This window comes from Vanessa atalanta, chromosome 26, assembly GCF_905147765.1.
Source record: "Vanessa atalanta chromosome 26, ilVanAtal1.2, whole genome shotgun sequence".
NCBI lineage: Eukaryota > Metazoa > Arthropoda > Insecta > Lepidoptera > Nymphalidae > Vanessa > Vanessa atalanta.
Genome location: NC_061896.1, coordinates 2451715 through 2470217, shown reverse-complemented (window position 1 = coordinate 2470217; position 18503 = coordinate 2451715). Strand labels below are relative to the sequence as shown.

Sequence of the window (18503 nt, the reverse complement as noted above, 5' to 3'; positions counted from 1 at the left end):
TGCAAGATAGTGTGTCGATGTCTTTTTGAAGAATGTTTTTAATCATAGACACTCTCTTTATTTGTTTTAGTTACTTTTATTGTCTCTGTTTTATGTCTATTGTAATTCTATATTCAAATTATTAATTTAATAGTTTATATATTTAAAATTCAACAATATATTTTTGAATGTGTTATGGTGAACAAAAATTAAAACATAATAATAAAATAATAAAATCAAATACTAAACCTCTAGATCGACCAATAATAATTTTGTTATGTTATTATTGGTTAATTATTCAGTAAATGATTATATTTTGACAGAATAATTTTATTTTATAAAATTGATAATTAACCTCACGATCGAAGTATTTTCGTACATACAAATATTAATTTATATCAGGTTTCTATAAGATGACTCAATCGTTTTTTTACTTAACTCCTCCTTTGTTTTATTGATAACTAATTGTCTCTAAGTAGGCCTGTCATCGACTCGATGTGCGTGCGCTTTCACTGAATTTCTCCAAATACGATGTAGGTACACAATCGAACCCATGACTCACAAAACATTCACTAACGAAACATGCTAATGACTCCAGTTTCTAGTTTAGAATTTTACGGCTTTCGTTGGAAAATTTGGAATTATTGGCTGTACGGAAATGTTTCTGAGTATTTTCTGTTTTAATTTAATAACTGTTCAATATACAAGCTCATATGCAAGGATTTATTTAATTAATTAATTTATCTATTCAGGTTACCAACAAAGCCTGTAATATTGTCAAAGAAAGTACGGAAACAAATGTTGACTTAATCATAGGTAACACAACGCTTGGAGAAGGAACACTTAACGGTATAGGTTTTTTCCGGTTCTTCTCGGTAGAATCTACATTCCGAATCGGTGGTAACTTTACTTGTATGTAGTTCTGTAAAAAGGCGATTTAAAAATTAATGTAGAACATTATTTGATTTAAGTTTTTATAAATCAAATACCAATTTATATTTTCCTTGTAAGTTGTAATCGAAATTAATTTTAATGCAGACATCCGTTTCAAAAACCAAAATGAATTCAAAATTATCTCTTTTTTTTCTATAAAATTATGTATACCGAATTAAAAGGTCAACACTAAATTATAATATTCATAGAAATCCTGCGCCTCAACAAAGAAAATTACGAAGTAAAGGTAAAACATGGAATTCACTTAAAATTCCTTTGATGCTAACGTTTAAGGATAATGTGGTTTGCTCTCTATTGTCTTCTTTACATCATCTAGGGTTGAATATTAAGTGTTTTTAGGACGCTTGGTTCTTAATTTAAAAAATCTAAAAAATAAATCTCCAAACTCTATCAAAAGGTTATTATTTTTTTTTGATTTACTTATCATTGAAAAAATATTCAATCTCCCTTTGAACTTCTACAATGCTGAACAATTTTCATCTAAAATGTTAACACGAATTGTAGTAATGTAACCAAAATTATGCTCGACGAATTCGCGAAGCTTTAAGTGATTAATTCGAGAGACGTCATTTGTCGGGACGAATAGATGTTCAACCTTGTTATCTGCAATTACATCAATTGGTATGACTTCACTGAAACATTGACCTTTTGCGGATTAGGATGGGCCTCGCCCATCAGCATACAAACAATCATTTATCTCCGCTCTTATCATTCGAGTATCATTGGATCGTTACAAGTTCTTGAATGCTTCTAGTGTGACAAGTCAGTTGAACGACAGCGCTCGTGCGCTAAGGACGTGCGTGCGAGTTTTAACGGTTTTTTTTTAATTCTCGTATTAATACTATCGTTTGTGCATTGCGTGAATGCTGATGAATCACGTGAACTCACGTTGTTTATTCTCAATATTGTAAACACTCTGTGATGTTTTGAAGTTTTTTTTTTCCTTAACCGGTCCGATTTACGCATCAAACGCAGACAAATGTAAGCATTGGCGATTCTTCGGAACAAGTGTTATTGTGTACGATAATGCGGGAAGTGTAAAGTGAATGGATTGCAGTGTTTCACGGAATTCATTAAATAAAAATGACCGATTAAGTCGTCGGTTGCCAAATCGGTATTTTCGGGATACCAGGGGAAAAGAGATCGCGAGGAGTCGTAATGTACGAGGTATCTTGCGTGGCCGGAAACAAAGTAGATGCTGCTTATGCAGTGAAGAGCTTGTCTAACGTAATTCCACCAGGGATGGGGCACACTGTGTCCGTCCAGCGCCATCACGCGCACTCACAATCGTACAAACACAAACCCGAACCGCCTCCTGTAAGCAAGCCTGATGCCTTGAAATCCCATGTGATGCGACTCTTGAAGCGGTCGAAAAGCCACACTCCGGCCACCAGAGTGGCAGAAAGTCAAGGAGATCCGAGGCTGTTTGATCGCAGGACAGTGTTTTCAAAGCCTGTAGCCGATGAGCAAAGACGGCGGAGGAATTCGGCGGAACGACGCCGTAGTTCCGACAAGCGAGTGATGGTGACCATCGTAGACGGGCTACCAGTGGTGGTGACCGGTCAGTCTCAACTGCCTCCGCCACCACAACACCCGCCACCGGTCACCTATCACCGTCATTCACACCGAGATAAGGTATGGTTATTATTTAGGTTAGTTAACGGTAGTATTTAAAATTCTTTCGGTATAAAAGATTACATTCAGAGTTAAATTGATCTCTTAAGTTAATCGGGTAAATTGGCTGTGCATATTTATGAAATTGAAATTAAACTACGCGAGATAAATATAAATAATGTTAAAGACATCAAACTTTTCTTGCCTCTAAACATTTATATTTTTATATAAAGCTAATGTTTGCATGGAAAATTATTTGCTCGTTTCTGATGATAACGCGTGTATGTAAGATAACATTTTGCAAATAATATTAAATAAATAATAATCGCTTATTATTTTTGACTTAAGTATAACTACGTCAATATAGTTATTTATAAAAAAAAAACTTTACGTTTTAAACATTACGATAGTGATAAGAAATGTTGTTTTTTTTTTAAATACTATTGTTATAATTTAAATACAATAAGAAAAGCTTTTGTTTTTTATAACATTAGTCTTTACATAAAAAATATCTACCCTAGCAATTTTTCGACTGTCCTTACCATAGAGACCATAGTTTATCAGCAGAATAATGGAAATTATATACACATATACATAACTGATACAGTTAAACAAGAAGCACAGATGACGCTACGTGTAAATAAACTCTTAGTCATTTTCTTCTTAAAATGGTCTCTCGAGTTGTGCCGTTTCTCCTTGAATAAAGGAAAAACAAAATATCAGTATCAGTATAGCAGTCATAGCATCGGTAGCAGTAAATTCCGCACAAACGAAGAAGCGTATAAAAGCTAGTTAGTTTATAGTTATTAGATTGCTTATCAAGTTCAAATGTTTCCATACATATGTAAATCTTATTTATCATGAATACCGCGTGACGAATCTCGGCGTCATTTTAATTTATCATAATTACGTTCACGTTTTAATGTGTGCGAACAGTCGGACACGTGAAGTTTACTCCTTCGTTATATCTGTAATAAAATAATCAGCTGTTTGAATAGTTGGCATTGAGGTTGTAGGAAAATGTTTCGTGTCGCCTTTATTGTGTTGGATCTGTAACCGATGATGTATGTATTGTTAGTAGTACAAATTTTACGGACTCTTACTGAACTACAGTTATCGATATTAGAACACCTTAATCGAACTATAATGGTACAATATTTGTACAATACTTGCGTCCGTAGCTTCCTTGACTCGTCTAGACGTTTTCCTGATAATAGGTTTTATATAGATACTAGCGCACAGCTCGTTTGCGTGTTACACTAGTTGATACATGATATACATACCAACGACTTATATGTTAAAATGTGACTTAAGAAGATTGTTTGTAGTCATAAATTAAATAATTTAAAATCCTGTCGCCAGTAATTTTTCCGTGACGTTGAGACATGAAGCTAGTTTAGATTTTATTTGTAGAGATTAATATTTAAATAAATGTAACATATATGATTTAAAATACAAGATATATTTGTGACATCTTGAGTTGTACAAGCAGATAATATTTTTTGTGAACTTTATATATCAAAAGTCTCTTTTCAGGTGGGTTTTCTTTTTTAGTCTGGTGGGTTTTATCAATCATTTAGTAAAGGTAATGGTTCTGTACGTGTTTAGTACAGTTTTTACTGTAACTTATTATAAAAATACCAAATTCACCTATTCTTTAAAAGTCATAATATTACTACAGAAAGGGGGCGATAGGTTAGAACGTTTAGTGGTATAGCATTCGCTATAGAATAGAGTGATGTATTGTCGCACTAACAGTTCCAAGAAGCAACATTGGATTCATAAATCAGTTACCAAGTAACCCAATAATAATAAGATATGTCGTAAATATAAATAGAATATCTAAACGATTCATTTTCATAATTCATTCATTCAAATCATCACCCCCGATCGCACTGTAGATCGAGATTGACTCTCGGCAGGTCGTTAACCCAGTTCCGTTTATTCTCGTATTCTATTCGTCGATTTTTCGGCACACATGTTTAGGTACGTGCATGTTGTGTGCATTATGAAATACGTTTAAACGTTGCCGTGTAAAAGTGATAGTGTGACTAATGGAGCGATTATTGATAGGGTTACCTACTATTTATATAGAAATGAACGAACGAATTGAATAATATAAATCCAGACAATAAAATAAATCCAACAAATTTTAAAAGCTGGCAATGGCTATTTGATGTGTTAATAAATTTCTATTTGAATACAGTATATTTTGATTTTGATAAACTATATACTGGTGTGGCATAAACGCGTATCGTGGAAGTAATACTTTGGTAAATAAAGTACATCACTAAATAGTATTGTTGTCTCGATATGAAATATAAATTTACCTATGTTATTATATATTGGTTTAATTGAATTACACTTTTGCTTCATTTAGTGCTTTTCGCAAGTCCGTCTAGATAGGTAACAACCATCACATAATCTACCGCCAAATAACAAAGTTGGAAGGTTGAATGAGCCTGTAGCTACAGGCACTAGTGATATAAAATCTTAGTTCCCAAAGTTGGTGACGTATTAGGTGTTGTGAGGAATGTTTAATATTTCTCACGACGTCAATAGTGACCACGTACCATGAGGTGGTCCATTTGCTCGACTGCCTACCATGTTCACAAAAAAAAACCATTTATGAACTTGGTTGCTTATACGTACTTAGATGATGCGTCTATTAATAAACAGAGTTGTCCTTCTGGTATAACTGACTGTTAATTTAAAATATGCCATTAGACTCTCTTACTTTAGATATATAAGATATTAATATCTTATATATTTTTTCATTTGTGGTGTACAAATTCAATTTCATTTTAGCATTTGTTCACTTCAGTGCAGATGAGCTAGATAAAATGGGGGTATAATTTATTTTTATTGAAGTGAACTGTCGCGAGAGTCGCAGCCCTAGAGTTGGCTCCAATTTATCAATGCAGAACAGCGAGGAAGCGCAGTTAGTCCGCAATGAAATCAATTTTAACATGAAGTGGAAGATAAATTCGGTACGTTTTTAATAGCAACGATAGTACAACGAGCTATCCTCTTTTAACTTAAGATATCTATAGTACATAAGAGCAGGATAGATATTGAAATATAATTGTCGACGTTTAATAATCTATAATTATTGTCTATTTATTGCGTACACTGAATGGAAAGCGAAAACAACAACAGTAACTCTTGACTGATAGGTGAATTCAGCTGTCTCCTTTTAACTTAAGAGGCGCGTGATAGGAAAGAGCAGAGTATATAGTAAAGTTGATATATTGACGTTTAATAACCTATATTAATAAACAGGTTGTAGGAACTCTGTGACTGAGTTGAGAGTTAATTACAAAAGCAGCTTGAAATGCTTCAAACATTGTTTCGTATTCTTAACTTCGAGGAAAAAAAGAATCAAATAAACAATGACAGTGAAGGAAACTCGTAGAAGCTCGTTTCAATAGGGAATACAATTACAATAATATTTTTATATACAAAAGTTTGATTAATAGATTTGATTGCATAATCTACATCTTGCCGGTTCTGCTCGATTCTTCTCGATGGTTCTTGTAGAATTTATACTCCGAAACATAGGTTTAAATATAAAATGACGATTCAAAAGTGCCCGCGATTCTTTCTTAAATGAAGTACATTTTTATTTTTATTACCTAATGATACACAATAGGTATCCGACATCAGTTATGGTTTAAGTTTTCCCTGTAATTCATAGCTCATGTATAAACAGCACACTAACTAATTATAGCTACATACAATGTTTTGGTTTAGCGGTATATACTCCATGGACCCTTTGTATTCGGTTAGTAGTTTTCAAGGAAAATAGTTTTGAACTTTGAAACTTGATAAGAGATATTGTATTAAGGAATTTCTTGAGGGTACTTGTACCTATTTGATTTATATATATATACATGTTGTATACTTTAATTGTTTAGCTTACTTTAGGTCGTACATTTGTTTTGCTTGTGTCTATTTTATGTCGATGTAAGCGTTAAATTTTATGTTCAATAAAAACATTTCGTTTATTTTTAACCATTTATTTATTGATGTTAGTGGGTTTGTTGATATCCAGTTGTATTGGTATTCTTCTGAAAGTTGAATGAAAAACATACGCAATCTTTTAAGTCCTATAATTGGAGTAACTGCTCATTCTGCATAGAATCTCTTAAAACCGAGAGGATTACTTGGCATCACGTAGCAATTCAGTCGTACGTGCAAAAACACGCAATCATAAAAAAATAATACTAATAATTAAATTTAAAAAGGTAAATAAGCTTTTATAAAAAACAAATATATAAAGCTAAAGTAGTTTTTATTTTACGTACAATCATAATGATTAATATCACACAATGGATTAAGAGCAAAAGTATGTAATGAGATATAATTCCGAGTACACGAGTTTTACTGACCATATTTGTCTGTATTTATGTATGAAATGATTTGCTTTGTTCCTGGAAATATGTAGTCATACCTCGCTTTGATGCTAAAATAATTGATGAATATTCGTTTTGTATCGAAAATATGTTTTAATACATATATTTTTTTTATAGTTCTTTGTACTTTTGATGTTGAGCTAATTTCAAAGACTTAAGAGTTTTTTTTAATAATAATTGTAATATAATTTGAAAATAAATAATACAATATTTGAATGAGATTAATATTTAACCTTAATATAGTTATAACAGTAAAGAAGATTAAATAAATATTACTTGAGATTTGTCAGTGTTAAGTAATATAAATATTTTGATTTATAAATAAAAAATAACACTGAATTTGAATATTATTTTTATTCCTTATGCCGGAAGGCATGTATTTTAATATTTCTACTGTTTATACATTTAATTTTTTAAGATATAGTAAGAAAATCATTAAAGGAAATAACTGTTTGTGTGCATGTGTGCGAATATATATGTATGTACGTATAACATATATATTATTTCATTATATTCATCTCTTGCTTATCGATGAAGGAACATCTTGAGAAAACCCACATGAGTCTGATGAAAATCTGTGTCATGTTTTAATCTCGTACTAAAACAAAGCGATGGATTGTGATGTGAATAATATTGAAACCGTTTTCCAGGGGAAGAATTATTTACACATTTTATGTAAACTGGTCACATAAGGAACTAGTCTAGTTTTATAAATCTTTTATTTACCGAACTCTGATTCGAATGTTCTATATCTCTCTTTGTTATTCGACGCTCGTTGCATCCAGGAAGCATTGATTCGATTGAAAAAGTGTTCACAAATAGCTCGTTAACTCGCTTTTGAAGTGCCGTATTCAATTTGCCAAACAATAATACTACTTATATTCAATCAAGTAATTACTTTTATCGTATATGAACTGTTACTCGCTACACACAAATTAAAGTTCTTTTTATGAATTAAATTAAAACCAAATTAATGGAAATTGATAAAATAGATTACGTTGCAATATATATTAATATTGTAATTGCGAAAGTAACTCTGTATGTCTGTCTGTTGCTCTGTCACAGTCAAACCACTGAATTTGATAGGAAGCATGCTTGAATCTTAGGGACATTTACTTTTTATTCGAGAAATAGTATTTAATATGATTAAGTAGAACATACTTATTTCCGTGACCAAATATTAAAAAAAACTGATGAATAGCTCGAGGCTACAACAATAAGTTTTCCATTGCGATATATCGCAAGATCAAACCTATCGAAAAAAATACTGTTTCCTTCCTAAAACTATACTTTACTATATTGTCAAGTACCTGAGTAGTAGATAAATATTTTTAAGAAAATACGCCCGATTTGGAAATTGTAAGTACATGTTGTGTTTGTTTTAAGCCGCTACACTTGTACGCAAATATCGGTTTCTTTTATCCTTAATCTCTTGGAAATACAGATTGTGAGCGCTGATAAGATTAAAAGAAAAACAGATCGTAAGTACACAGACACACCCTAAGACAAGTAGTAATCTATACTAATATTATAAATTCGAAAGTTAGTCTGTGTGTGTTGCTGTTTCACGGTCAAACTACTGAACCGAGTTTGATGAGATTTGGTATGAAGCAAGCTTGGATTCCAAGGAAGGACATAGCCTTATTTTTTATGCTCAACACCGGAGGACCAACCCCTAAAATTTGAACTAAACCGCGTAAAAGGAAACTAGTCTTTTATATACGTACTCCTACTACTACTGTACGAAAACCACAGTAGATACTCTGTAGAAAAGTCGTCCAAATAAAATAACTAAAGTCGTGTTTAAATCTGAGTAAAATATATAAAATAGCTAGTAGGTATATATTATCTACCTCTTTGTTATTCGAAGCTCGAGGTATAAAGGAAGTGAAGGATCGATTCCTGAAAGAGTGCACGTAAACTTCGTACATACACACAGAGGGCGCTGATGTAAACAAAGTTTTGTCGTTAAATTGTTCTCAAGCTAAAATAAAACTAATAACCGTGTTTTAGAGTACATTTTTGTGTTTAGTCTTTGTTGATTTTATTTCTAAGGAGTACCAAGCAATAAAATATCTTATATAGGTATATTTATAGTCGGTTGTTAATGAAATGAAGATTTAAGGTACGTTACTATGTGTCTCGTTCAAAGTTGCCTCGTTTTCAATTGTCTAACATCATACTAGTCAACATAAATATATGTTGATTATGTGTTATGGTACATTATGTCAACGGAATAATGTAACTATTTTCACGTACAAACGCTATTTATCTTCGGGATATTATTTTTAAAAAACGTTACATATTACAAACAAAAACAACACCTGAAAGTTTAGTTTTAAACTAATACAATAAATTCTGATGTTTCTTATTCTTTTTTACATTATAAAGCCATAAAAAATCTATTTAACCCGTTTCTTTATCTTTGAGTCCAATAGACTTCATAAATAGGCTTGAATTTTAATAATTCGTCTAATATCTACTTCGCTTCATTTCCGTCGTTACGAAAAGGCACACGGAGCACATGTCCATTGCGTCCATTGTCATTGGGCTCTCGAAAGGCTTATATTGTAATATATTTTTTGTAATGTAAAAAAAATGCCTCATATGGGAATATACCCTAGGGCCCCGAAATGAGCTGAGACGGCCATACCCCGCATGTAAACCGACGATGAGAGAAACTAGGCGAGATTATATATTTATTAACATACAGCCAAACAACCCAGACAGACAGGATACGTAATATATCAGTGCAGATACATTAGGGCGCTGCGCTATGCAAATTGTTCGCCTGCAACACTGAATTCAATTTGTATAAAAGATTTGTTTTTCGGTCTCGTAGTTTTAAAGTGACTCGCGTATTCAGACAAATGCTTACCCGCTGTGAATTAAATAAACATGTTTAAAATGATAGGTGTAAAGTTAGTAGTAAAAAATCGTAATCTATATTTATGAGCGTCTAACTGAAATAACTACTTATACACACAAAATTAATATCAGAAGATATAGCGCGCTTCGGAGAAGGGTTTAGTACATAATATTATTATATAAGTTTTCGCTTCGGAGTTTTACCCGTTTTAAGAATATTGTCGTGACAAGCGTGAATTACACGTCCTCGTGACTTTATATGAGCTGATGAGATGTGATGCACTTTACGAGTTATAAAGTGAAGCTTCTTGCGCGCAATGAGATTGTAAAATTTTAACGTCGAGTTTGAATGCGAAATTAAGTTTCTTGAGTAAAGGTTATGTATTTATATAAACACACATTCAATAAAGTGATTGATTTATGCTTAATACCGACTCGGTAGAATTGTCTATGAAGATTTTTAATTATTTCAATTCAGTTTTTTTTTACATGCTTACATAATATAAATGGCTCTACTATACGTGCGATCTAAGTTGGACGGTCGGAAATTACGCAGGACGTTCAAGTTTTACTTACGTGTATGGAATATTATTGATCCCCAAATACTTCGAGCGCGTCTGTGTAAAAAACGTCCACCTTTCGCATTTATAATAATGAGATAACCAAAACTAGTTTAATTAAATATAAAATTAAATGAATACTTTAAGTGAATACTCAAATGGAAAGTTCGAACGTTTTTTTTGTGCTATAACGATCAATTAGAAAGCGCACGTGTAACGATTATTTTTAGACGTTTCCTGGACCACCGAAGACAGATTTAGTGTCTGTTTGATAGTAATGACTCTAGTTGAATAAATTTTATGTTTTAGATTGTGTTTGTTCGTGTTTTATTTAACTTTGCCTATTAATACATTTAAATATTATGTGAAGAGAAACATTGATAAGGTTAACGCAATACAAAAAATATATAAAGATAAAAAAACCGGCCAAGTGCGAGTAGGGCTCGCACACGAAGGGTTTCGTACCACTATCTATAAAAACAGCAAAAAAAGTCATGACTGTTGTATGCCCCCTTAAATAAATATTTTATTTTTTCAGTATTTTTTGTTATGAAAATATCAAGCGTCTAACTATCGCGGTTCATGAGATACAGCTTGGTGAGAAACGGACGGACGGACGGATAGCGGAGTTTTAGTAATAGGGTCCGTTTTACCCTAACCCTAAAAAGCGCCTCGTATTTGTTGATTTTCATACAGTATTTATAAAATTCTTTTTTTAGTTGACTTTGTATTTCATTATTCATTTCATTTTTGCGGGTTCTTCTCGGTAGGATCTGTATTCTGAAATAGCTTTACATCTAATGAAATTTTTTAATACGTCGTCTCTTGAGTTCTTTTGAGTCTACTTGAATAAGGAATACATATTTCGATTTCAATTGCAGACTAATATATCTTTATCAAATACAATACAGTCCGCCTTCTTTCGAGTTTGATTTAATATCAAATGTACAAATAAACAAGCCTTCGGATTTATAAGACATATTAATAAGATTTTCTCGTTTCAATGAAAAAATAAATCATCATCCTCCTGCCCTTATCTCAATTTTACTTGGGATCGGCGCAGCATGTCCTCTTCTTCCATACCTCTCTGTCGGACGTCATATTACATTATTCCTAACTATATCAATGAAAAATTAAATACGAAGTCTAAAGACGCCCGATGTATTTATTTTTAGTTTTTCAATGTTATCATTAGCCTCGTCCTCGCTTAGTGTTTGAATACGAAACGTGCGAAAGTTTTATTTATAACATTTAAATTTATTTATAGATCGCTCGTATTTTGGTTTGTTTTATTTCGGCGTGAAGTTGTTGCGTCATTGAAATTGTATAATAATACAATTTTCGTGTGGAAGGAAAATATCCTGCACGAGTAACAATATTTCGCATCATGTACTACCATGTACTTCAGCTGTGGAATATTTTCGGTTTGTTAATTTGTAAATATAAAGAAAACAAAATACTTAGTAATCGTTTCGCATATATGTATGTATACAGAAATTAGAAGCGTATATTAACTGCGATGAAAGATTTTATAACTTTTTCCTTATTTTTTTTTCTTTCTTGTTTAATTTACACACGATAACGAGGTATATCAGAATTTTCTGGAAGTTTCTGTTTACGCATACCTCACCTTACCTTATCCAGCCAGTCGTACAACAAAATTACAAGATTATAATTTATCGGTATTTATTAGTCGGTTGTTGTGTTACGAATATGTTAATAAGCACACGAAACGTTTACTTGTTTGAGTTTCGTTCTATGTATTTTAATGAATTTAATAATAATTTAGTATACAAAGTTATTATAAACAAAAAAATTTAATTAAATATAGAGAAAATAAATTTCAGTATATACTAATAAAACGGACCTTACGCAGCTCGGTGTAAAGTACGCTTGGTATTTAATTTCCTTGCAGTTTTCCAGAGAAATTTAATGCATAACTTTATCAAAATATAAGTGCTATGCAAGTGTAATAAAGTTTATTATATTTTTTTTTAGTATTTGCACAATAACATGCAGCCATAAAAAAAACTTACGTCGGTTCTCTGTGTCTTAAAGTAATCTATATTGGTATCATAATTCAGTAAATATTAAATCAAATATCTTAATTGAATTCATAGAATTTATCATAATATATAAATTTAATAAATGGTCTGCTTTTATTGTAAAAACGAAATATGTAAATAATACTATCATTTTCATGATCGAATTTGACGTAAAGTTTTTTGTTTTAAGTTTTTTTTTATAGGTATAGATATATGGTGACTACCAGAACATACCAGTATTTTGAATATAAGTATTTGTCGTATTGAGATTCAATAAATGCTGCTTGCAATTCAACGTTATCAATACAATCAATATATAAGTTTTATAGTTTAATGAATTCACGACTCTTAAAGGCGTACGTTAAGCCTGTACTGAATTAAATTCTTACGAAACTAGTAACATTCGCAACAACGAAGGAAAGTCCGTCGTCGTTTTGGCCAGTTCGCGATGTCAATTTACCGAGAAACTGGTTTTTATTTTGCATTAAACACAATAGATTAGAAAGTTGCGGTCGATTTCAAAATAACAAAGCCGACCAGTAACAACGCTGTTTCATAAAAAATATTGATAACTTTGTGATTGTCTTCCACTATATAATATTTATCGCTGCGAGACTTCAGAGCCACTACAAAAAAAAAGAATTTTAAGTGTTACTTGGTCTCAAAGTCAAATATTGCATTTTTGAATAGTAATTATTTATTATAATTATTTTTTATGTTAATTTTCCTCATAACGTATAATATTATTTGAACTTCTTAAAAAAATAAATATGTAAAACACGGTAAGTTTCATGTTTAAACGGCTTCGAGTTTATTTATCTGTACTTTCCGCCACTAATCACCGTATCTCATGGATTTTCCAGTATGAGCGCATCGAATATAGACACTTATAAAGGGGATCATTTGAAATCTGTACACGATGCAACGTATAACAAGCATTGCCAGTTGTTGCCATTTCGCTCATTATAAAATATAATTGCTTTGTACGGCACATAAATGATAGTAAGCTTTAAAGCCTACATATGTCTAATTTCAACGAAATTCTGCCACATGTGTATTCCACCGTGTGTGTAGAGGAGCGCGGTGGAATATGCTCCAAACCTTCTGCTCAAAGGGTGAGGTGGTCTTAGCCCAGTAGTGGGAAATTTACAGGCCGTTTATGTTATGTTATGTAAGCTTCAAAATTGAGTTTAATCATTATAGTTATTGTTAGCCCTCGTCCCTTTCATAAAGCATTTTGAGACTGCAAGAAATAACATTTGGTGCATTTACATGTGTCCATGAGATCGTTTTCACAAGTGGTTTTGCTTCTTGTCACTGATCTGGCAGATGAGACTTACTCCTGATGCCGGAGAATCAGTACGCTTTACACAAACTTAGCCCCTAATTCTCCTCTTAGCCACGGATTGCGTTGGTGTTGTTGTTGCTTTACTTTGACGAAACCACACCGCTTAAAAGTACAGTTGTGTGGGAGTGTTACGACTTTAAAGATTGTAAACAATTTTCAAGGATTTTTCAAAAACATATTTTGAATCAAGTCTAGACCCTGCTAACTTGGGCTCTTTTTTATGCGATAGTTAGCGGACCGGCAAATGGGCCACCTGGTAAATTAAGTGGTTACCACCGCCCCTAAACATTATCGATGTAAGTAATTTTAACCATTTCTGACATCGCCAATGCGCCACCGACCTTGGGAAACCGCCACCGAACTAAGATGTTATGTCCATTGTGCCTGTAGTTACACTGGCTCACTCGACCTTCAAACCGGAACACAACAAAACTAAGCGTTGCTGTTTGACGACTGAATTCCTGAGAGTAATATTGCAGAATTCGACTAGTAGTTATATGTATTTATATATATTAGATATAATTTGCACTTGAACAAATGCTTATGTAATTAATTGCATAGTAAAGTTTGTTATGTATATTTGTATTGTTACTATGTAGTTGCTTACAATTCCGGTATGAACCGGAAAATTACTACAATCCTGAATGTGATGATGATAAATCATTTGACTATCATTTGTTTGTTAATTAATGTCTATTTATACATATTGCACATAACTCGTATTTGTTGTAGCGTAGAGACCTCGCATATCCTCGTCAACAGCAGGACCGGACCGTAAGTTCAGGGAGCCCTGGGCTAACACTGTTTTAATAAAGTTATGGATTCTTTCGCATTATCGTCTATTTTTGACTTTGACTTGACTTAGCTGGGGCCCTCTTGACACCCGGGGCCCTGGACTGAAGCCCAAAAAGCCATATGGTAGACCCGGCCCTGATCAAGAGGATATCGGTCTTCACCAATTTTACGATTATTACAGGCTAATAGTTAAGTTTGAAATTGTGTAGATAAACGTTATTGTGTATCTTGTAACGAAACTATTCACGAGAGTGTCTGTCATTTGTTATGTTTCACGATCGAAATGTTTGCCTAGACTTAATTACAAATGTGAAAAATTACATAGGTAACGTTATTCCCGGAAAAATGTACGAACGCGAAGCGATGAGTAGAAACTAGGTGTATTTATATATTGTACAAAATCATCTGCCGTGTCGATATCACAATAAATTAATGGCATTACCATTACCCAAACATTAAACATAAATGAAAAAGTCGTTAGTCGTCTACGGATACACGTGCCGCCATCTCGTGGCGAATAGAAGAATTTAGTGGCGTGTCCTCTATAAATTTACTTAGTTTTCTGATTTTTTAATATTGAGAATATATAAACATCTATTAGAAATTAGGGGTTATTACAATATTTAAATAAGCGTTAGAACGATAGTTAATTTAGTATTTAGTGATGACTACTCCTTAATATTGCTACTAAAAGCTAGATGGCGCTGTCAACATGAACGTGTCTCGTTGAAATATTAGATCTTCTTTATTATACTGTACTAATGAAAATAGATGTTATTAAAGAGTAACATTTTATTCATTGAATCAGGTATTATCATAAATGAAATTTACTTAACGTAATACATATACAATATATATACAATGACACTTGAATTACAGTACAAGCCTAATTCTTCCAATTTTGTCTTGTGAGCTTAACCAACAAGGAAATGCATTGTATTAAATTATCACACTAAATTTTATCAATATGTTGTCACATACATATATTTAGATTTTATTTATTATTAAAAAGTTAAAGTAAAGGCTTAGATCGTATAAGTTTCCTGAATTTAATTGCTAGTATTGGCTTGCTAGCATTCTATTGTGGAATTATTCATTCCATAATAAAATGATGTAAATTTAAACAGTCTTTAAAAATTGCCATTCGTCATTGACATTGTGAAAATGTTCAAGAAAAAAAAAATATTCACACTTTCTCTCCGACATTGACGATATTTGTAGGTAATAAAAACTGTTTTGCACGGAACATGTCTCCGACTAACTTATCGACTTAAAATTAAAATGGTTTGTTATAAATTCAGTCGATCAGCTTAATTAAATTAATAATTAGACGATGTTATTTTTAATTTATATTTATTTATCATATTAATATCGTTAACTGTTTACACCGAAGTGTAATGGGGGAACAAATTATTATTGAAAATATGGAAGTGCTTCTCACGGATCATATAACTATGATATTTTATTTGATAATTTTACTTTTCGTTTTCGTTTGTGTAAATGCTTTTGACATTATTGACCTTTAGAGCTTAGCTATCCGTGTGGTTATGTATTAGAATGTGCTTTGAAATTGGAGTCTTCTTTGGCTTTGAGTGATGTCCTGAGATTGAGTCTAATGCGATCCACGACCTACGGCGTAGTCGGTGGTGTGTCGAATTATAAAGGCATCTATCGATTCCGGATTGTAACATACGCAACAATAACTATCACATATAATTTACAGTATCTGTTAATAGTTAATGCGAATTAAATAGCAGACAGCCTCTTGTATCTGTAACCTAGACTTCGGGTTTATCTCCCACGCTTGAACTCGTTTGTCCGACCAAAAGCCGAGCCACACTAATGCACGGTCTCACTAATTATATATGCAAGTAGGCCGACGATCACTTAATTGTGCTTAGTCCATTGTATACTTACCGCACGATACTAGTACAAATGAAAGTGATCCTTGTGCTCCAGACGATAGGGTTTATTTATCGTCTTTTGTATATAGCTATGACGTGCTGGTTAGAATAGCTTATGTTGAGACTAGGAATTTTTATTGGCTTTATTCGTGTTAGGATACGTATTCAAACTTACTATATTACAATATATTGGAGTTTGATTTAGTATGCTAGCTAAATTGTTAACTTTCATAAAAGCAACTCCTATTAATATTTTCCATAGAACTCTGAAACCTATAATATTCGGGTTTATACTTGGAATAGTATACTTTCGAATTTGAGTACGACGTTTTTGTGTGTAACATAAACTTTTAAATTAAAAATAGAATCGAATTCGAACGATAAAAGTTATCGTTCGAATGTCAAATTTAAACGATTATATAAAATATGAATAATTAAAATTCAAACACAAAAAGTCCACACTTATACACACTTACGAAGAGAACACACCAGTTAAAAAATAATAATAATTGTTTATTAATCCAAGTAAAGATCGGAGCGCGCCCTTAATTTATTTTTAATGGACTAAGTGAAGATTTTCTATTTCTGATTATGGGTTTGTACATAAATCTTACTGCTAATTGTTATCAATTCTAAATATTAATAATTATGATAAAAGTCTTAAATTTCTATTTGCATGATAATATTGTCTGATTGAGACTTCACTGGTAGATAAATTATTTCTAAGTTGAGCATAACATAGAATATGGTTTAACCAATTAATTAATACACCAAAGAATGAAGTTTAGTATTAAAATTAAATTTTAATAATATCATCATATTATTGACGGTATTATGGTTAGTGGTTGCTGTACATTTAATTAATATTAATTGTATTAAAATGTTGATGAAAAATGCTTGTAACAAATCTTCTACCTGAATAAAGTGCATTTGGCTTTTCATAATTTGTTGTTTGTGGAGTTACTCAATATCATTTTCATCAGATAATATAATATATAGTTATTAAATCATTCAATATATTAGTATATAAATAATATATAGAAAGTTTTATTTGGCAACTTTATATAAAAAGACACATATATTTTATAAACAAAAGGCTTATAATTTTAAATAAGAAATAAATAATGAGAAATAACTAGTATCGAGATCATTCGGCGCAATAGCGGTTCACTGTTACACGCGCCGGCGCAGCCTGCGCTGACTCATTCGTTGCGCGTTTCCATTGTTGTGTTGTGACGTGACGCAAAGTTATACAGCTTAAAATAATCAAATATATTACTGACGTTAATTTGACAGTTAAGTAATAAAGTGTTAACGTTACATTAAATCTTGATGTATGTACATAGAGAAAGTAAAGTTTTGAAATTTAATAACTTGACATGGGCGTCAAAATATCAGTAATGTCTGACTTGGTTGATGGTTGACGTTATGCCGTCACAGTCACGTGATTCTGTTAAATTTAAAATGAATGATATAGTTATAATAGATCTATATCGATTAATTTAATGAAATAGACATAAAGTTAGTTTAATTTGTATAAATCTTGTCTGTTCACGCTTTACACGAAACCAATAAATTGAATCGTCTATTAAAACTAAACCGTATTATGACAAAAACGTAATCAACGGAAACAGGTTAAAATTCATTTGCAAGATTCAACCTACGCATATTACTAATAGCGGAAACCATATAAAATTCTGTAAATATATATACATATATTTCTTAATTCTACTTATATTGAAAATAAATAGTAAAACGTCTCGCAGATAAAATCTTACAATGGGCACACTTGTAAAATCACGACCGTGTGAGTCGACCCACTTATCAACCTGCGTTAATAATATCTGGCTTGAAAATTTGTATAATTATTTTAAGTACGATTTTTAAGCACAGACGAACACGTGGAATTACAAAACATTGAATTTCAATTCATCAATTTTGTCAAAAAATAAAGGGAAAACGTGTTCTACAGTGGAGACCGCGTCTCGGCAAACGTAGTGTAGGACGTCCTCAGGCACGGT

At 32.0% G+C, this 18503-nt stretch overlaps 1 protein-coding gene across 3 annotated transcripts in view; it reads left to right on the top strand.

Moving 5' to 3' along the window:
• Window positions 1-18503, top strand: part of LOC125074004 (serine/threonine-protein kinase MARK2-like) — a 157564-nt gene that overhangs the window by 60619 nt on the left and 78442 nt on the right. The window contains exon 2 of one of the 3 annotated variants that reach the window (XM_047685166.1): window positions 1909-2568. The exons of 1 other annotated variant lie outside the window; for it this stretch is intronic. In XM_047685166.1, coding sequence (XP_047541122.1) covers window positions 2092-2568 — 477 coding nt within the window. In that variant the 5' untranslated portion in view covers window positions 1909-2091. Of the gene's footprint in view, window positions 1-1618; window positions 2569-18503 lie in introns of those variants that run through there. One more of the 3 variants, XM_047685165.1, reaches the window with a different exon arrangement.